Source organism: Lupinus angustifolius, chromosome LG02, assembly GCF_001865875.1.
Source record: "Lupinus angustifolius cultivar Tanjil chromosome LG02, LupAngTanjil_v1.0, whole genome shotgun sequence".
Taxonomy (NCBI): domain Eukaryota; kingdom Viridiplantae; phylum Streptophyta; class Magnoliopsida; order Fabales; family Fabaceae; genus Lupinus; species Lupinus angustifolius.
This window is the reverse complement of record NC_032010.1, coordinates 1,945,603-1,967,968: the sequence shown is the minus strand read 5'-3', so window position 1 is coordinate 1,967,968 and position 22,366 is coordinate 1,945,603. Positions and strand designations below refer to the sequence as shown.

The 22,366-nt window shown below is 34.2% G+C and overlaps 1 protein-coding gene and 1 pseudogene across 1 annotated transcript; both read right to left on the bottom strand.

The window, feature by feature from the left end:
- Positions 88 to 2,466, bottom strand: LOC109331854 (annotated as a pseudogene).
- Positions 6,502 to 21,316, bottom strand: LOC109331864. The gene is made up of 20 exons (XM_019566633.1): positions 21,114 to 21,316; positions 20,258 to 20,502; positions 19,424 to 19,541; positions 19,264 to 19,346; positions 18,074 to 18,291; positions 17,860 to 17,974; positions 17,056 to 17,138; positions 16,637 to 16,834; positions 16,131 to 16,490; positions 15,504 to 15,675; positions 11,396 to 11,587; positions 11,040 to 11,246; positions 10,829 to 10,921; positions 9,997 to 10,211; positions 9,398 to 9,925; positions 9,215 to 9,295; positions 9,031 to 9,116; positions 7,461 to 8,183; positions 6,902 to 7,052; positions 6,502 to 6,811 (listed from the first exon to the last, which is right to left on the bottom strand). The coding sequence occupies exons 1-20, from the start codon at positions 21,238 to 21,240 to the stop codon at positions 6,748 to 6,750; spliced, it is 4,059 nt and encodes a 1,352-aa protein (XP_019422178.1). The 5' UTR covers positions 21,241 to 21,316; the 3' UTR covers positions 6,502 to 6,747.

Genomic DNA, 22,366 nt, shown 5'->3' with positions numbered 1-22,366 from the left:
CCTATAATCATTATTCACTCAATCACTCTTAAAATATAAGGAATTTAAACTAATGATGTAGTCAATATATAAAGAAGAATGCACCGCCTCCGTGAGCACCCCAGCCACCATAAGTGTCGATGATAATCTTTCTTCCGGTGAGACCAGCATCACCATGAGGTCCACCGATGACAAATCGGCCAGAAGGGTTAAGGTGAAAGATGGTCTTCTCATCTAGGTACTTCTCAGGAATGACAGGCTTGATAACATGCTCTTTAAGATCAGCAGCAATTTGATCATTAGTGACAGTCTCATCATGCTGGGTAGAAATGAGGACAGTGTGGACTCGAATGGGAACCATGGCACCATTTTCATTGTAGTACTCAACAGTTACTTGTGTCTTACCATCTGGTCTCAGCCATGGGCAGGTGCCATTCTTCCTAACATCGGTAAGCTTAGCTCCTAATTTGGTTGCAAGAACGTGGCTCAATGGCATTAACTCGGGGGTTTCATCAGTGGCATACCCAAACATGTGACCCTGATCACCAGCACCAACCTCCTCTGGTTGCTTAGTGAAGTGGCCATGCACACCCTGAGCAATATCAGGGCTCTGCTGCTCAATGTTGACCAAAACCTTGCACTTGTCAGCATCAAGACCTACATCATCAGAGATGAATCCAATGTTGCGGCACGTGTCTCGAACAATCTTCTCGTAGTCAACATTGGCCTTGGTTGTAATCTCTCCAAAGACCATGACCATGTTAGTCTTGGTGCATGTCTCACAGGCAACCTTGCTGTCAGGATCCTGTTCAAGGCAGGCATCAAGAACTGCATCGGATATCTGATCACACAGCTTGTCAGGGTGACCCTCATTGACAGATTCAGAAGTGAATAGAAAGGTCTCTGCTGCCATTTCTCAAGCTATACAAAAACAACAAACAAAATGTTTAGTATTACTTAACATCAGTAGTTACAAAAGCTTGAAAACCAAATGCATAATTAAATCTTGGGAAAAACAAGCTTACTCATTACTCAGTCTCATCCGTAGTTACAAAGGAATAATGCAGAAGCATATCATTGCTTTTTAAAATACAAGTTGAAAGAAAGAGTTGGAACCTCATGCCAAGATAATAGCTTAACTTTTCTTTTTAAAAGTTTTTGGTTCTGACTATGACAAGATAAAGTATACACTATAATCTAGATTCCCTTCCCTGGGCACAAGATATAAAGGTGGACAGAATCTAATATTGAAATTCAAGAGACATGGGAGCAAGCACAATGAGTCTCTGGACTAACTATCTATGAAAAATAAATTATTTCAATAATTGATTATTGTCATAATCAATTATAATGGAATCAATTTATTATACTTATGTGATGTTTTGCTGAAAATGATTGGTTGTCTAAAAAAATCACTTCATACACTAAATAACCAAAAATAGTATGAAAAGTTATTTAGATAGATAAATAATATTCGGTAGTTTCTTGTGAAATGGGGAAAAGGTTTCAAATAATCAAACAACGTTTTTGAATTACTGCTCAATTTTCATAATCCAGCTTCTTCAAGAATCATCTTCCACGTACAAAAAAACCTTTTTTATAGGTTCTATTTATTTGTCTCATTTCAAAACACACATTTTAAAAAAATAAAAACAAAAACAATTGTGGTGATTTAGATGACAATTATGATATAGTTTTTTCTAATATACCATTTCTATCTTTGTAGCCATTAACGTTTCCACCAATAAATATAGTAATATCAATTAATGCACAATTCTAAATTGAATAGATAATAAATAGGATAAAAAAAATCTTCAAATGGAAAGATAAAAAGGGATACAGGTAGTATATTTTAAGCAAGTTTAATTAAACCCCAAACACTACACACAGTCTTGGTCGAGTAATGTAAGGCGCTGCTAGATACCACGATGACCAAAAGGTCAAAATTCGATTAATGACAGCGACACTTGTTGGGAGGGTCACACACATAGTTCCTTAGCCAAAAGGTGATAGATAGTTGGTAGTACCAAAAAAACCCCAAACACTCAAACAAATAGTTTATGCATAAAAAAATAATCTTTCCCAAATACCATTTCAAAACTCTTGAGTTCCAAATTGAAAATAATCTAATCTTGGACCCCATGATCCTAATCCAACTAAATCAGCCTCAACAAAACTAAAATCACTAGTGAAAAATCATAATACATGAACAGCATCAGATCTAAATAGAAACAAAAAAAAACGAATTGAAAACTTAAAAACCTTTAACAGATCCAGAAACTCAAAAACGGTATAAATTAAATTCAGATCTATAACAATGTTCCAATTTTAAATACTTGAAAAGAAGACAAAGAAGGAAAATGGAACGAGAAGGTTTACGAACCTGGAGCGAGTGAGTAAAAGAGGTTGAAACGAGAGCGCGTGTACAACACTCGCTGAGAATTTGGAATGACTGATGCTAGTTAAGGACACTTATTTATAGGGATGCTAATGGGGTGGGTAAGAATTTACGACTTCACTTTTATATTTATATAATTTATAATAATTAATAGATATTAAAATAGTTATTACATTTAATAATAGTAATGAATTATAATGTATAAATATTTAATCAAAGATAACCAAAAGTATCCTTTCATCATCACCTTTATGGTAAGTAATTAATTTCTTTCAGGATTCTATATGTTTTTCCCAATAAATATCGTTTACATGAATCAAACTTTTTAGTGGAGAGAAAATTTATGAATATGTGATACAAACACCATGATACATAATTAATATATCATTCATTATTCATATATAATAATTTTATTTAATATTCATTAATAAATATTAAAAATGAATAATCTATAATACCATATTACACTATCAATACATAGATTGATGAATGCCACGCACCTTACATGAGGGGTTACCGGGAGAAGTGGTTGGCCGTTAGATTTAACGGCCAAAATGAAGGAATGGGATTTGTTGAGGTTGGTGAGAGATGAAATTTGAGATACCGGATACTGCAGGTCACTCACCAACCCTGACTGGATAAAGATGCTTATTACGTCTTTCTTCCTATAATCATTATTCACTCAATCACTCTTAAAATATAAGGAATTTAAACTAATGATGTAGTCAATATATAAAGATTACGCCATATTTAAATATATATATATATATATATATATATATATATATATACTACTATTACGGTAAAAAAAATTATTATGTCACTTCATCTTTCATCACTTATATATTAATTAATTTTTTTTAGGTAAAAGTAATAAAAATGTAATATTTAAATCGTGACACTATAAATATTTATATATAATCAGCTTATTATTTATATTATTTATTATTCATTTATATAATTTTTATTTAAGAATCAATAATGATTGAAAATAAATGTTACATGATAATAATAGTATATAAAATATTACACATTTAGTAAATAAATTTTTTTCTCAAGTAATAAATAGGAATGATGAATGATAAATTGGGAGCAAAAAAATCTTTGGTAGAGTAGAATTGGAGAGGAGAAAAAAAGGGTATTCACTTCACTCAATAAAGTTAATGCACACATATTAAGATATTAGTAGAAAATATTGTATTTTGACAAGGACATTCTTATTTATTTCTTATGAGATAAGAAAAGTTGAAGTTAATTAGAAAAAATGATGTAGGTATTAATAATGTACTATGTCACTCACTATTCATATTTAATCATACATCATTTATATTTAATTATTATTGTCTTTTAAATAAAACTAATACAAAAATGGCCTAACCAAGAAGATATGAGATCACATGCCTATTCTACAAGACAGTCACGCCGCCTGAATAACACATACCTATACTACATGATTGTCACATTGCTTGAACAACACAGACTACTAGTACTAAGTTGAACATGTCGTCTGAACTTTGTGTCATCCTATATCATGTGATGGGGATAGATTTAATGTAGATTAAGACAGCTGAGACGCATGACAAAACGACATACCCTAGATAAAACACTATACCACACAAAGTACGAGTATTAGGTTCACCCAACCCATATAAAGCAATTCATACTTGTTTGGGACAGACCTGACATGATAGGATAATTTATCAAGTCAATAGCATCTACGAGAGAGTATTTCATGTTAGCTCCTCTATAAATAAAGGAGGTCTCTCATAAGGAAGTTAACCCTTGATATTCTCTCGTATATTCCTACATCTTATTTCTCTCTATATATTTTCACATAAATTGACTTAAACATCGATGAGTCTTTTGATATATATGTCTACATGCTTCCAAATCACCTATTTTTCATGTGTTGTTTTTGTTGTGAGTGTGTAATTTGTAGATATTCCTTTTCCTTCATGCTTAACTTGCAAGGGGACAAAAAAAGAGGGTAAAGTGAATGTGAATAGAAGAAATAACACAACGTGCTTCATTATGGATCATGTATTTTTCTTTTATTGTTTTTTTAATTTGTTACCTTTTTTTCCCTTCATAGTGAAGGACTAAACTTTACATTATGTGGACAGAATACATTGCTTCCCTCAATCTCATGCTGATTATTTGCTAGTGACACCTTTCAAATCTTATGTTTTATTAGCTAGTGACAACTTCAATAGAACATGATGGAACTTGGGAGTGCAAATAATGAGAGATTCTCTTATATTCACACAGGTTCCTAGATAATCTAAGTAAAAGAAATATATAAGTATGTTTAACATTATATTTTCAAAAAATTGATCCAAAATCTTAAAACATTGTACTAAATTGACTCGGGACATTAAAACATTGTATCAATTTAAAATATTGTCTTGAAGCATTATATCAATTTAAAATGTTGACTTAAGACAAATATTTATTGATGCATCCACTTATATACGTTTTCTCCACACTATATGTAACTTTTTAATACATTAATTCATACTTTAAATATTCAACACAAACTAAGTAGAAAAGAATATAGATCCGAATCTTGATATTAGGAATCAGATCTCCATAAATGTGACAGCATTATTTTATATTGATGTAATGCATATAGAGTTGGATACGCGACTAGTTATTACAACTTGCTATAACCAACCAAAACACAAGTTGCTATTTATTTCATATTTGTTTTTGAAAGAGAAAGGAAAATAATTTAGGCTTTTATGTTTAAGTGTGTTTGTGTCGGTGAATACGAATCTAATAATAATGGGTTATGTATAATTAATTGTGTACATGTAGCTTTCACAAAATTGTGTATCCATGTGGATTGCGCGGCCATTTAATGACTTTGGAACTATACACGTGAATTTTCTTTTGTACTCACTACATTATAAATTTTTTAATATAAAAGTTGAATATAGTTTAAGCAATATAAGCTCATTTAATGCATATTAGAAATTGAACTAAAAATGGAATAAATACGGGATGAATATTATTTTAGTATTACTACTAAGAGTATATTCTCATTCTTTTAGGATACAGAACTAATCCCTTTCGGAATGCATGACTATCCTTCCCAACAAGTGTTGCTCCTAGGAATCGAACATTTGACCTTTTCTAAATGAATATGAGGAGTAGTAAATAAAGATATAATAAAAAAAATATAAATATGTATTGACTATTGAGTTTATAAAATATCAAGAAATATAAAATAGCATGAAAAAATCAATACATCAAAAGTTTTGGAAATGAGTAAAACAATGAGGATCTAAGTGTTTTTTGTTTCAATTAAAAATGTGTTTGTTGTTTGCTTCATTTCAACTAATAAACTTTCTTGTGCTATTCTTTTGACTTAGGAACCTAATTGTAGAGTATGTTACCCTAGTTTTGCATGAAGTTCCTCCCCAAATTGTAGGGTAATGATGAGGGCCCAATGCAAGTTATTAAGGTCATTTCAGTCAAGCTGGTTCCCATCACCTCAAAATCTCCTCACATTGACATAGTTAGAGGAAAGGAGGCTTCAAAGACCACCAAGTTGTAAGCCCATAACAGAGAGGTAGGAGTGTAAAGGCACTGACCAAATCACCTAGCTTTGGATTTATGTTTGGATGTATTATTGAAAGAAATTGAAAAGGATAGATACCACTCTAACTCTATTGTTTAAGTATATTGTGAATAATTTATGATAGAACATTATAACATCGTTCGATACATGTAGCCGATCTCACCTAGTAGGATAAAAACTTGGTTGTTGTTGTTGGATATGAATGAAGTTTAGGTTGCCTTCCACTACTTTTCATCAATCTAAACACAGCCTTCATCTTTTTTAGTTGCTATTGCCTCACAATGTTCAGCTTTGTGAGTGTGGTACAATGCTAAAATATTCAGCAAAGAGGGTTCACAAATCTTGGGAACCTAAAGTTCAATTAAATACACATGAGCTAAGTCAAGTTACCCTTATGACTTCATTTCCAGCATAAATTAAGTACCATAGGCCTTTGAAAACCTAAGAGTGGAAAGAGAAAAAGGGAGGCCAGGTTTTGTTGCTGGGATCAATCTGTTAACAAGAATATGGTACCTAGTAAAAAATACATAATTTAACTTGCTAACCTACAAATGTCATTTTACTAATGAGATATATCTGTGTTCTAAACATGATTATTCTAGAACTGTTGTACATATATTCTTACAAGATACATGTAGCAATCACAGACCATTTTGCCAAAAACTCGAGATTACCAGCTAGATCGGTTCATCAGAACATGGTTAGGAAAAATGCACCTCCATAAGTAATTCTGATGCAATAAAATAAAACAACAGCAATCACTCCATTACCAGACATCAGCCTCATATCAGGATTCTGAAAAGTCAACTATTTGCATTCCTCTTCCAGCAACAGCAATCTGATAATGATTCCTGCAAAATACAGAAGCAAATAATTCAGAGAAAGCACAATATGATATATCTATCATCCAATCTGGTCATCCTCTCATGCATAACAATTACCTGCCACAAGCTCTAGCGGATAGCGCTTCTGGCTCTGGCACACTAACTACTAGATGTGCATGCTCAATTAGTTTACTCTCCCGTAGATGCCAGCATCGGACCCGCTGATCAAGTCCGGTCGAAAACACCCAAGATCCATCAGTCCAGACACCTTCATAAAACAAAAGCTGATTGAGAATTTGTGATATGTTTGATCAAACTTAAAAACAAATAGTAGTTGATGTGCATATGCATTTCCAATAATTGACTTCAACTTTAAAGTGTGGTTTAGATGGACATGGTTTACATGGACCATAAATGAAATATTTAGCAAAATAATAGCATACGCAAGTTATTAGCGGATCTGCAACAGACAAGTATCTCCGTGAACAAAAACTGCTGTAAATGGAATTACAGACTTATATTCAAATTAAGCCAAGATACTAGATGAAGGAACCAAAAAAATTAAAGTCAGAAAGACAAAGGAAGCATCGGATCAAACAAAGACTAACATGCTTACTATTTTCTATATACGGAAAAAATGTAGATAGAATTGAGAAGTATAATTATACAGCATTACCTTTCACAGAAGCGCTGTGGGCCGACGGAATATTTTCATGAATTAAGAATCTGATCTGATAATTGATATCCTTTTCATTTTCAGGTTCAGAGACCAAATGTGTTATATCCGGAGCCATAACTTCACTACTTAAATTTGTTGATTTAAGTGAAAATTCAACTATAAGATGATTAAGTGCTTGATCATCACCCCCACTAATTATACTGTATACATGACAACTGTCAGTAGTGTGGCCACCCTTTATCTCTGAAACATGGAGACAGTTAACCCCAGATTGGTGAATATTTTGCATATGGCGTAGAGGCTGTATTTCACATACTTCCACTGACGAATTATCAGTCTTAATTTCTGACTCAGGGGAAGCTGTATCCATGGCTTGAGAAGAAACCATCTTGCTATCTTCAGAATCGTTAGGCGTTGGAGGGCTCCCATGTGTAGCACAAGTTATGCTTTTGGTCTTGTCTTTGGATTTGGATTTTGAGGTGACCAGACCGCTGCCTTGTTTTTTCTTCCGCAAGTCACTCCTTAAAGACCTCCACAATCTACCACCCTGACTCCCTCTCCCAGTGCGTGGACGTTTTTGACAATCAAAAAACTTCTCTACATCATAAACTGAAACCCGCTGCATAAAAGCTTCAACGCTGCCAGTTAGGTCCCAAAAAGCAACACTCCCATCAGTGGACCCACTAATCACAATGTAAATATTTCCAACACGGACATTTTCTGCAAAAGAAGGTTCATACTCAGGATGGAAATAAATAAAGCACGGAAATGGATCATACACACAACATATGTGAGGAAGGACCTCAAAAATCATTCTAGTGTGTAGATTATACAGTACTAGATATGAGAAAGGAACAGTGGAGTCATCAAAACAAATAATATCTGTCATTTCATATACTGAGCATGACGCAATACATCAAATTACCAAAATTCAAGCAATGTCATTACATACAACTTTACCATTATTAGCAGTGGATGCATTTAGTTGGAATAAGATTTTAGAAAAGACAACCACATCCACAAACCAGAAAACTGAATTTTATAAAAAGAAAGCATTGCAGACACTTTTAATTAGATTCCAACTACTCAAGTATCAACCTAATTATTCCAATCCCATATACAGCCAATACCCTAGGAATGTAACTTATTATCCTAATTGGCGCAGCGATAAGGTTGTTGTTTAGTGACCATGAGGTTCCTAGAAATAGTCTATCCGCTAGCAGGGTAAGACTACATACATCTACCCTCCTCATACCTCACCCCAATAAGTGGGAGCCTGCTAAAAGGATCTTTGGACTGTTAATAGCAGTCCCATTATCTTAAGTAAGCCCAAACATCGAGACAATTTCTTCTTTTTGAACTTAGGCTTTCTCGATGGCAGTACAAGCATAGTCTTTTAACCATTGATTGTGATTACCAGGCAACGGGTAACGACAGCTGAAACATTTTGAAGAGATAAACATAGAAATAATATGGGATATTACAAGTAAACTTCCACATCCACGAGAAAGGAAAGGATTTGAAGAGCAACAACACTTGCCAGCAATCACTAGATGATCATACAAACCTTTATAAGGCTTATGTACGGGAAAGATGATATGTTGCAATGACAAAACAGGTGCCAATAAAGGAACCAGCAAAGCGACATCGAACCTGCCATCAGTCCAAAGAAAAGGAGACATGTAAGATGTAACAAGAAAAAAAGCAGAGAATAAATTATCAATGAATTTGCTAGGAGTAATTGTAAATACCATAAGCGAAAGGGCAAAATTAAAGCCCGTAACATAAGTGTAGCATCTGAACAAGCAACAACAACAAAGCAGACCGATATTCTGAAAGATATACGATACAGGTTAGTTTCAGTTTTACTTGTGGGGTTGATTTGAGTTTTAAAAAAACAGTCAAGAAAGCAAGCATTAGGCATCTCCTCTCACCTGGAACTAGCACATTTAACAAGAAAAGCAGTGACGGCAAGATATCTCCAGTCATCCTCATACTTATCTCTGACCAAGTTCATCATTCCCCTTTCAGAAAAGGGTGATTGAGGTTTCGCATTATTAGAAACATTTTCAATAACACCGTTATCCACATCACTAACTGGATATTTGTGTGTGGTAGAGTATTTGGCTGGCATGTCAGTGGAAAGCCACTGGAATGTCATTGAACCCAACAAGCTTGACTCATCAACTTCTTTTGAATTGTACTGATGATCAGTTTCCGGTCTCCTATTTTTTAGTACCCAAGAAGTTAAGACACGCTTCGCACCTACTGATATCAGTAAGGTCGGATTATCTTTCTCCTCATCAGCAGCATTCAAGTCACCCTTCGCATCAGAAACATCATCTGTATATGATGAAATAGTGTATAATTTTGATACACAACAAATTGATCTTACAGCTGACCCTCCAACATGTTCACCAAGCAATTTTGATGCCGACCAATTTCCAATACCTGGAGAATACCTTTACCAAATAGACACATTATAATAAGGTACTCGAGCCAGTTTAAAGAAAGAAGATAATAATGGTCTTACCAAGTCAACCTGACAGTTCCATCTTCACACCCAGTTGCAATCCAACTTGATTTAGATAATAAAGTATGCTTATAATTATCTCCAAGAAGCATATCATCATAGATAAAGCACAAAGAATGTATCTCTCTCCCATGGAATTGCATATGCAAACTCTGAGGGTATATCTTCCTATCTCTATCATGAGTCCAGTGTCTATGTATATGTATCATTTCATCCTGTAATAATTGGCATTATTTGTTAGGGCTATACAGAAAGTATGATTGTGATAACAGAAATGAAAATCACCAAGGACAAAATAGGCCTAGCTTCTCATGAAGTTGGGGCTAGTAATGCTTAGAAAAAGCTAAAATTAGTGCTACCAATTCCGCAGAGTTTCAACATTAAATTTAATCTTTACCAACACCCATATTATTGAAAGGAAAAAATAGAGCAAATGGTACCTAAACAATCAGGAAAAAGTTCCTTTCTGATCCCTATAGATATGGTCTGGGAAATTTTGAAATCTAAAGACTAAGAAATCAATAAGGTAAGCAGATTCAATCTAGCATTTTATTAAACTTCACTCTCCCATCCTCTTCATAAGGCTCAGCTCAACCAATAAAAAGGGTGAGTAATTGAAGCTGAAAAATTCTTATGGAACTCATATTAAAAAGCCCAATCAACAAGTAAAAAAAAAACCAACAATGATATCACATATAAAGCACTACAGCAATCACACAGGTATTTTAACAAGGGTGTAACTTTGAGTTGGAGCAGCAAGATAATGCTCAAACAAATGTCAATGGCTAACTGAACTTGTATAATAGTTAAGAGTTCAAGGCAGAAAACAAACCTTGACAAAGGCAAAGCAGTTTTTCATCTCTGGTACGTCACCAAGATAATAGGAATGAGGACGACGCCATCCTCCACAAGAAATTTTCATCACCTGCTAATGGCATGCACTTAATTATCCCAACCATAAATGGTGGTAATGGTATGCAGCAATACATAACATAAATATTAACTAAGCAGAGAAGAAGAAAGAGAAACAGTAGTTTTAGTACCTTATTCTCATTAGCTAAGTTCCATACTATGAAGTCTACTGATGCAAAACCAGCTGCATAGCTGCTTGACGAGGAATCAGCAGAGTTGTTATTGACAGAAACGTGTTCAATCAATGTCAACTCTTTCACTTGTTTCATCCCCGTAAATTGCAAATTCTGCATATCTTTATCATATTCCAGATAGCATATACAACCATCTGCTCCGGTCTGAACATGAATGAAAGTCAACAATTAGAAAAAAATTAAAGAACGTCCATAATTGCCTTGGGAGTTAGAATATTAGCGGTGCTCTTAATGTCATTGTTTGGGAAATAGTTGAAATGACTTGAATGAGAGTGATGAATAGTTAAACTTACTGAGCATATCTCAATCTGATTGTAACCAAACTTAGTCACATAAACACTGGACACACTTGAAATCCCATGAACTCCTTTGAAATGATTAACAGGAAGTACCTTCACTTCTTGAGTAACATATGTGCCCAAAACTAGATTCTTCAGCAAAGGGAACAGAACTATATTACCACGTACATCTCCACATGCTAGGACCTGAAGAAATTACGATCCAGTTTGCAAATGAGTTTCCATTTTTACATTATAAGCTAGTTATACTTGAATGATAACATCTTAAAAGTGCATATGAAAAATATCATGTGTCCCTGTTCCTCATGGTTATTGAACAATGGCATATCAAGGCTCATCGTCCCCCTCTTCACAAAAGCAGTTTATTTTGTTAAAAGACCGATCTAAGTGAAACGTAGAGTATACCACATAACATTAATAATGAATACTGAACAGTGAAGATGTCAAAATTCCAACTCATCCCAGAATAAAAAATGACAGAAGATGGATAGATGAATACCTCTTCCTCCATGCTTGCATCCAAACACATTATTCGCATTCCATAACTTGATATGAATTCTGCTATATGTGATACACTGTTGCTGCTCATGGAGCTCTGAAGGTTGTATTGTGAAGGGTCAGGCAACCTCCAGAGTTTCAATGTTCCTCTAGGATCAGCTGTGAAGACATACCTACACAAATTTGTGTCACCAAAGAACAATAATATTTTATTAATTTAAAACAGAGAAAAAAGAAATACAATAAAACAAAAGAATAGTTTAAGCACAAGACTGTGCAAACTGCATGAGGTAAATTATTTATGATTACACTATAATATGCATACTAGATGAAACTATGGGATCATTATACAGCATAACTTGGAATGCTCTTATGACTGCCAACCAAAAAGGATAGATGATGTGAACTAATTAGCATTAAGAGTTTTTCCTTTCCCTTATTAAATTTTCATTAGTTCATAATAATGTGGCATACGTGGGTGTTTTTTTTTCCATGAGTTATACTCAGTTTAATAGTGAGGCCAGAAGGATCAGTTCACATCTCATCAACATGCAACAGGTATCTGTGCATAGTTTAAGGTCTCAATACTTTAAGACGTTCTTAATGAAAGATAAGAGAAGGTCACTACCTACATCCCAGAGATTTGCACCAATAGGCACCCAACAGCTGTCTCTCAATTTCAGCTGGCCAGGTAATGCTCGATCTCACAGTAGGAGTACAATTGACATTAGCAACTTCAATAACTGTCATATTTCCTTTACCATCTCCAATAGCAATCCAATCGTCAACACCACATTCAAGTTCAAATGAATCCATCGACAATAAATCCATACAGACAATTGGTGCCCTGTTGCTGACCTGGAAAAGTTGATTCCACTGAGCACCTCCAGAACTACATAATTTTGCATGGTAGAGATAACCATGATTGGTAGAAACATAAAGAGTATCCTGACGGGAAAAACGCAGACATCGAACATATTCACTTTTGCTGCGAAAAATAAACAAGCAAAAAAGCTAGTCAACATGAAAGTCGGTAAATACAACTGAATAGGGACAAAGGCATCAAAAATCAGTTCAACAGTGTGTACTGTTGGTGGGCATCATAAATGATCTTATCACATTTGATAATCCTACCTGTCTGTGAGTCCATTATGCTCCAACACATTAGGCATGCTAACGGAAAACATCTCTGTCTCACCAGGGGAGCCTTGTGCTGCTGCAAGGCCTTTCATAGGAACACGAGGCCGATGCACTTTAATAGCAGAGTCAAACCCAGCGGTTATCAGAATTGACAAATTTGGGTCGTACAAACATCTCCATATACCTCTTCCTCTATACATAGCAAAGAACACAATTAATTATTCCTCTAATTTTAAAATAAGCTATAAATAACTTACTTAGGATAAATAGTAAAAAACTTGTAGGAAAGAAATCCTAAAAGATAATCTAGGATACTCAAAAATATTCTAAAATATAAAAAAAACGACATTATGAGATTTTTTACATATACTCTAACAATTATAACCAATCAAGAATTCATGTTTACAATTTACATGTGATCCTTAATGATTTGCAGCTGTTCACCATTGACTCCCCATACACGACATGTACAATCCTCACTGGCAGTAACAATCAACTGCAAGAAGCCCATGATAAAATGGGGAGAATTTTTAATTTCAGAAGTAAATATAAATGAAAACCTAACTAGAAGACCATACCATGACGAAGACATAAGTTACTTGTTTCAGAAACTACAGTATAATACAAGTAAACATAATAATTGATAATATCAGCAAAAGCCCAGTTCTTATGGCAAAAAGTCACAATCACAAAAATGACAACTGCGGTGGCAAAATGATACAAGGATTTAAAATAGAAGCACTGCTGAAAGAGTTTGGTGTTAGATGCCAAATTTGACACCCCCTATTTATTTTTGTGAAAGACTTTTCCATTAAACAAAAACTAAAAAAATTACTGTCAATGGTTTATTCTGTTACCAATTGTATTACACAGGTTTTGTAATGAAATAAAAATTATATTATAATTTAACTATGTGGTTTATTTGTTTGTAGAAAGCAATCAGTTGAAAGGGAAAATTTGGAAAATAATAACTTGGCACAAACTGGAAACAATCAACAAAATGACACTAAATAATAATTGTCCTTTTTAGTTGTTGGACTGAGAGGCACATAATATAAAGATAGGAAGTTAAACAAAATCAGTAAACATATTTTTTCTTAGAAATTTTTCATAAGCATGACACAAAGCCCATACTCTATTTTTTGTTGCTTTCATATGCTAAAAGATGATACTTAAATTAACAAAGAGAAAGCACTGAACAGCACCAAATGACTTACAAAATCAGAAATACAGCAGTCCCAAACTCGAGCATTGTGACCAAATAAGACTAGGGCAACGGGGTCGTGGCATAAAGAATCTTGCCTTTCAATAGGAACATCCCAGACACGTGCACTGCATTAATAAAAGAAGAGACTATTCATGGCATGGGTCATTATCTCACTAAAAATGAACATTAATCAGCAGTACAGTATGACCTAAAAACTGACTCACCTACGGTCATCAGAGACAGATAGCAGTTTAGATCCACAAGACGACCATGCTATTCGGAAAATTGAGCCTTCATGTCCAATAAGTTTACATATATGAACAGCCTCATACAGTTGGTCTTTTGGTGGGAAGCAAATGGAGAATGAATCGCTCTGGTTGTAATGGTCTTCTCCACGTCTTGAAGATTTATTGTGATGAGAAGCCACTTTCCAGACAATAATCTGGCCAAAACCAAATTCTTTAAAGTAATTAAAAAGATAGAAATGTGAAATTGTGAACACATTTAACAAGGATACTAGCAAGTGTTTAGTACAATACTTATATTATGAAGAAAACTAAGTAATAATTACGTAAAAGATATAGATACAACATATAAAATAGATTCTTCATGCTTGAACTTAAAAAAATGTAGTCAAGAGTTATATCATGGCTGTAGCGCAGGAATTATATTATTCGGTAAGGATGATGATAGGTACCAGCTATAATAATAGAAAATTGAAATGATTCTGCAACAATTGGTACCAAACAACCTGAGCATATCTCAATCTGATTGTAACCAAACTTAGTCACATAAACACTGGACACACTTGAAATCCCATGAACTCCTTTGAAATGATTAACAGGAAGTACCTTCACTTCTTGAGTAACATATGTGCCCAAAACTAGATTCTTCAGCAAAGGGAACAGAACTATATTACCACGTACATCTCCACATGCTAGGACCTGAAGAAATTACGATCCAGTTTGCAAATGAGTTTCCATTTTTACATTATAAGCTAGTTATACTTGAATGATAACATCTTAAAAGTGCATATGAAAAATATCATGTGTCCCTGTTCCTCATGGTTATTGAACAATGGCATATCAAGGCTCATCGTCCCCCTCTTCACAAAAGCAGTTTATTTTGTTAAAAGACCGATCTAAGTGAAACGTAGAGTATACCACATAACATTAATAATGAATACTGAACAGTGAAGATGTCAAAATTCCAACTCATCCCAGAATAAAAAATGACAGAAGATGGATAGATGAATACCTCTTCCTCCATGCTTGCATCCAAACACATTATTCGCATTCCATAACTTGATATGAATTCTGCTATATGTGATACACTGTTGCTGCTCATGGAGCTCTGAAGGTTGTATTGTGAAGGGTCAGGCAACCTCCAGAGTTTCAATGTTCCTCTAGGATCAGCTGTGAAGACATACCTACACAAATTTGTGTCACCAAAGAACAATAATATTTTATTAATTTAAAACAGAGAAAAAAGAAATACAATAAAACAAAAGAATAGTTTAAGCACAAGACTGTGCAAACTGCATGAGGTAAATTATTTATGATTACACTATAATATGCATACTAGATGAAACTATGGGATCATTATACAGCATAACTTGGAATGCTCTTATGACTGCCAACCAAAAAGGATAGATGATGTGAACTAATTAGCATTAAGAGTTTTTCCTTTCCCTTATTAAATTTTCATTAGTTCATAATAATGTGGCATACGTGGGTGTTTTTTTTTCCATGAGTTATACTCAGTTTAATAGTGAGGCCAGAAGGATCAGTTCACATCTCATCAACATGCAACAGGTATCTGTGCATAGTTTAAGGTCTCAATACTTTAAGACGTTCTTAATGAAAGATAAGAGAAGGTCACTACCTACATCCCAGAGATTTGCACCAATAGGCACCCAACAGCTGTCTCTCAATTTCAGCTGGCCAGGTAATGCTCGATCTCACAGTAGGAGTACAATTGACATTAGCAACTTCAATAACTGTCATATTTCCTTTACCATCTCCAATAGCAATCCAATCGTCAACACCACATTCAAGTTCAAATGAATCCATCGACAATAAATCCATACAGACAATTGGTGCCCTGTTGCTGACCTGGAAAAGTTGATTCCACTGAGCACCTCCAGAACTACATAATTTTGCATGGTAGAGATAACCATGATTGGTAGAAACATAAAGAGTATCCTGACGGGAAAAACGCAGACATCGAACATATTCACTTTTGCTGCGAAAAATAAACAAGCAAAAAAGCTAGTCAACATGAAAGTCGGTAAATACAACTGAATAGGGACAAAGGCATCAAAAATCAGTTCAACAGTGTGTACTGTTGGTGGGCATCATAAATGATCTTATCACATTTGATAATCCTACCTGTCTGTGAGTCCATTATGCTCCAACACATTAGGCATGCTAACGGAAAACATCTCTGTCTCACCAGGGGAGCCTTGTGCTGCTGCAAGGCCTTTCATAGGAACACGAGGCCGATGCACTTTAATAGCAGAGTCAAACCCAGCGGTTATCAGAATTGACAAATTTGGGTCGTACAAACATCTCCATATACCTCTTCCTCTATACATAGCAAAGAACACAATTAATTATTCCTCTAATTTTAAAATAAGCTATAAATAACTTACTTAGGATAAATAGTAAAAAACTTGTAGGAAAGAAATCCTAAAAGATAATCTAGGATACTCAAAAATATTCTAAAATATAAAAAAAACGACATTATGAGATTTTTTACATATACTCTAACAATTATAACCAATCAAGAATTCATGTTTACAATTTACATGTGATCCTTAATGATTTGCAGCTGTTCACCATTGACTCCCCATACACGACATGTACAATCCTCACTGGCAGTAACAATCAACTGCAAGAAGCCCATGATAAAATGGGGAGAATTTTTAATTTCAGAAGTAAATATAAATGAAAACCTAACTAGAAGACCATACCATGACGAAGACATAAGTTACTTGTTTCAGAAACTACAGTATAATACAAGTAAACATAATAATTGATAATATCAGCAAAAGCCCAGTTCTTATGGCAAAAAGTCACAATCACAAAAATGACAACTGCGGTGGCAAAATGATACAAGGATTTAAAATAGAAGCACTGCTGAAAGAGTTTGGTGTTAGATGCCAAATTTGACACCCCCTATTTATTTTTGTGAAAGACTTTTCCATTAAACAAAAACTAAAAAAATTACTGTCAATGGTTTATTCTGTTACCAATTGTATTACACAGGTTTTGTAATGAAATAAAAATTATATTATAATTTAACTATGTGGTTTATTTGTTTGTAGAAAGCAATCAGTTGAAAGGGAAAATTTGGAAAATAATAACTTGGCACAAACTGGAAACAATCAACAAAATGACACTAAATAATAATTGTCCTTTTTAGTTGTTGGACTGAGAGGCACATAATATAAAGATAGGAAGTTAAACAAAATCAGTAAACATATTTTTTCTTAGAAATTTTTCATAAGCATGACACAAAGCCCATACTCTATTTTTTGTTGCTTTCATATGCTAAAAGATGATACTTAAATTAACAAAGAGAAAGCACTGAACAGCACCAAATGACTTACAAAATCAGAAATACAGCAGTCCCAAACTCGAGCATTGTGACCAAATAAGACTAGGGCAACGGGGTCGTGGCATAAAGAATCTTGCCTTTCAATAGGAACATCCCAGACACGTGCACTGCATTAATAAAAGAAGAGACTATTCATGGCATGGGTCATTATCTCACTAAAAATGAACATTAATCAGCAGTACAGTATGACCTAAAAACTGACTCACCTACGGTCATCAGAGACAGATAGCAGTTTAGATCCACAAGACGACCATGCTATTCGGAAAATTGAGCCTTCATGTCCAATAAGTTTACATATATGAACAGCCTCATACAGTTGGTCTTTTGGTGGGAAGCAAATGGAGAATGAATCGCTCTGGTTGTAATGGTCTTCTCCACGTCTTGAAGATTTATTGTGATGAGAAGCCACTTTCCAGACAATAATCTGGCCAAAACCAAATTCTTTAAAGTAATTAAAAAGATAGAAATGTGAAATTGTGAACACATTTAACAAGGATACTAGCAAGTGTTTAGTACAATACTTATATTATGAAGAAAACTAAGTAATAATTACGTAAAAGATATAGATACAACATATAAAATAGATTCTTCATGCTTGAACTTAAAAAAATGTAGTCAAGAGTTATATCATGGCTGTAGCGCAGGAATTATATTATTCGGTAAGGATGATGATAGGTACCAGCTATAATAATAGAAAATTGAAATGATTCTGCAACAATTGGTACCAAACAACATATTTATTGTGTCATGAGAGCTGCAAGATTGCAGTGTACATGAAGTATTACTGTATAAGAAAGTGCAGAAAAAGAAATAACAAGAAAATAAGGACAAGTTCCCTGGATTCCCTAGTGACAATATCACTCCTTTCTACCCAATTATTGCCTGCCTCAGTCCCCTCCCCCTCTGCCTTCTTATTCCCCTTCTCCTCTGATTTCTGAATCATCCTTTCCACTCTCTTGCTGCCAGGTGTCCAGTTTGTTAGGAACATGTGTAGCCAACCCCTTTTTAATTGTTTCCCTCTTTCTCTTTCCTTCTTCTTTGGTACACCTTAGTAATTACTAGTCCACCAGATGATAATTGTGATTCACTTAAACTGTTTTAGTGTTTTTGCATTGAGATTTTTTGTGCTAGTCCATAGAAATCAAGAAGGACTGTTTCAACAACTGGAGCATGAATTGCTCTGATGACCAATGAGGAGGAAATACATTAATAGGTAGAATCAGAGATTAGGAGTCATGCCACCTCCACAAGTATCACCAGCAAGACTCTATTTTAGAAAGAATCAAAGAGAGACTTGCAGAGTCGCAGAAGAATGTTTAAGATAATTTGAGTAACTCTATATTGTCTTTTATTTACAAGCGCTACTATAATTATATAATACCAGTACGTCCCTTACCTCATTAAATATTGTACCAGATGCAATACGTAGATCTTCAAGATTATGACCCCATAAACGCATTGAGTACAAAAGGCACCGTACTGAGATAAAATAACAAAAGTACTCATTAGAAAAAGGTCAATAAAGAACCAATACATGTCATGAAGTTGAGACTAACCTGGGGATTGGATCTTGAGAACCGTGATAGATTTGGAGATATCCCAGATATGAACTGAATGGTCGCTACATCCTATGGCGAGAAAATGGCCGTCTACGTTGGAATCAGATAAGCATCCCTAGTACCGAAGGAAGACAAGTTAGAACAAAACAAGAGCATTCATTATTCAATACTGGTTATTCATTAGGAGAAATTACACTGACCTCCCTTAAGGTTTGACTTAACTATTCCATCATCCCTTACACTCACCTCACCTTTCAGGGGAGATCAGTGTAATGATAACATAAACCTCAAGGGAGGTTCGTGCAATTTCTAGAACAAAAAGGGTGATAGGTGCTATGAAGCACAGATACAACACAGGACACAGACACAGACAGGGATAAGTCAAATTCTAAAAATGATAGGACATGACACTATAAAATTAATATAATATTAACATAAAAACATAAATCTTAAATTACAAGAGACGAATAACATTTTAAAAGTAAGCAGAAGCCATCGTAAACAAAATATAATGCTAACATCTATCTAATTAGTGTGTCTTTTCCATTTATAGTGATATAAATAAACATCTAGAATAGTAAATGTAAAATGTTGTAGAGTACTGCTAAATGTTTGAAAGTACAAGACATAAATAGTGTCCAACAAGAACAGGACAAGATAAGTGTTTTGAAGTGTCTGTAGTGTAATTAAGTCAAAACTCATACAAGGTCACTGTAACGTCTCCTATTTGTAATTCATAATTATAATGCACATTTTGTCACTTTATCATTCATTATTGATTTAATTCGTGATTCTGAAAAGAAGAGACTGAAATTATGGCGAATTGAGTACCTTGAGGAAGCAAACATCCAAAACCCAGTGACCAAACTTTGGCAACAAATGAATGAGTGTCAAGTGTGGAACAGTATCAAAGGAGAAGCTAAATAGTTTAACTCTTGTTTCCCCAAACACGGCAATTAGGGAAGGTTGTAGGAAACTCGACGTAATTCCATGCACACGAATCCCCTGGAATACAGAGAATGACCTCATAACCTTTCCTTCATCTAAGTCGTACACCATAATTTCCGAACCCAAACCTGTTGTTAACCATTAAGGAGGGTCAAACAAATCAAATACAAACAATGCTAGACACTCATTAGATAGCTGACTCATGTTATTTAATGAATCACACATAAAAGTAATAAAAATGGGGACTCAGAAACCAAGAGATGTTCCCCGAAAAGGTGAATGTAGCCTAATCCTCACACTCATTAGTTAGTCTTTTAAAGGTGAATGTAGCCTAATCCTCACAAACCAAGAGATGTTTCCCGAATTTATATCCATGATGGCCCAGCGCACTAGGCTTCCAACTAATACGACCTCGAGAAAGTAAATGTACACAGCCTAAACCACCGCAAACGAATAAACTATTTTCAGGATTTGAATCTATAATGACTGAGTGCACAAGGCTAGGCTTCCAACTAGTGGGTAAATATAAACATCCTAAACCTCGCAGACGAATGAACTGTTTCCAGAATTTGAACACACGGACTCCACGTCAGAAGCCAAACAACAACCTTACCATTTCGCCGAGTAATGTTTTTTCCCTGGATTCAGCTCAGTAATTATAATTCTCATGAAACAATTAGATATATATATATATATATATATATATATAGAGAGAGAGAGAGAGAGAGAGAGAGAATACCAGCGAGTAGAAAAGGAAGAGAGTGATTGGGAGAGGGAAAGTGAAGAAAACAGAGAGCTGAAATGTCTCCAAGGTAGGGACCACAGTGAGCGCGCCATTCAGTTAAGCTGTGTTCTTCCATTGCCATTGTTGTTGTTTTCAAAATGAAGATTCAAATAGGGTTTAAGGATGAATCAATTGTTGTGGAAGATGACACAAAACAAGGCCCATGCTTTAATAGGCTTTATTAGTTCGTTATTTTCTGGTCCTCCCTCAAAAGGCCTAATAATTGATATATAGTCATCATATTTCATTCAATAATGACATTTGGTATTAGTTAAAGATTCATAAATAGTTAATACATTGTTTATTTCTCCCATGAAAAAACTCTTACATTGATAGTACATATATTTTTTATTCTATTTTTTGTACTAACAAAGATACCTCTCATCCTTTGGAGGAATGAATCTATTTTAGGGTATATAGCTACCTTTTTAACAATGTTACTCACAGAAATCGAACTGTTGACTTTTTTATTTATACTACTCCCTTCCTTTCTGTTTTTTTTATTTGTGCTAACTTTAATATTCAAATCTTTGTATGTTTTAAGCAATGAAGAAGTTTGGTTGTGAGTTGAAAATACAAAAATTAAATTATAAATATATTATGCTATTCACTTGTTAATATAAGTCCTACACATAAATAATAGATGCATGATCTCATTTGAGAATACAACTTTCCTGTCTTAGCTTCTAACTAATATAAAAACTACTTATTTAGCTATAACATAACTATCTAATTCATAGTTTAGGTTTACATAAGTCATTGTCTATCTTGCCGCTATAAAATATATTAATTTTAAGTCTTGAAGGAATGATATACACTTCTGAAATATTTTTGAAGTATTCTTTTTCTGTTTATTATTTTCCAAAACTTAACTCGTAAACAATCTTAATATACTTGTGAAATACATTTTAAATCTTCTTTTCTTTCTCTTCTCTTTCAAAACCCAACTCCGGATTCAAAATTTGAAATATCATGCCATGATTAAAATGAAAGTATAGCCACTAGAAACCCCACAACTATTATCACCATTACCAGCATTAGGATTCTTCCCAATGACTAGAGACTCACTTCATAGATGTTGCCTTCGGATGGAGATGCTCATTGTTGTATAAAAGAAAGACCAAAATAATGTTTTGAGAGAATTATATAACATGAATCAGGAGTGTATATATCTCATCTTCTATAGTTTTATAATCATTTGTATTACT

Coding starts and splice junctions, on each gene's coding strand:
- LOC109331864 (XM_019566633.1), bottom strand. CDS start 21,240: ATGGCAATGGAAGAACACAGCTTAACTGAATGGCGCGCTCACTGTGGT. Junction 17,975..18,073: donor TCTGTCTCTGATGACCGTAG/GTGAGTCAGTTT, acceptor TTATTAATGCAG/TGCACGTGTCTGGGATGTTC. Junction 7,053..7,460: donor CCACAGCGCTTCTGTGAAAG/GTAATGCTGTAT, acceptor TGTTTTATGAAG/GTGTCTGGACTGATGGATCT.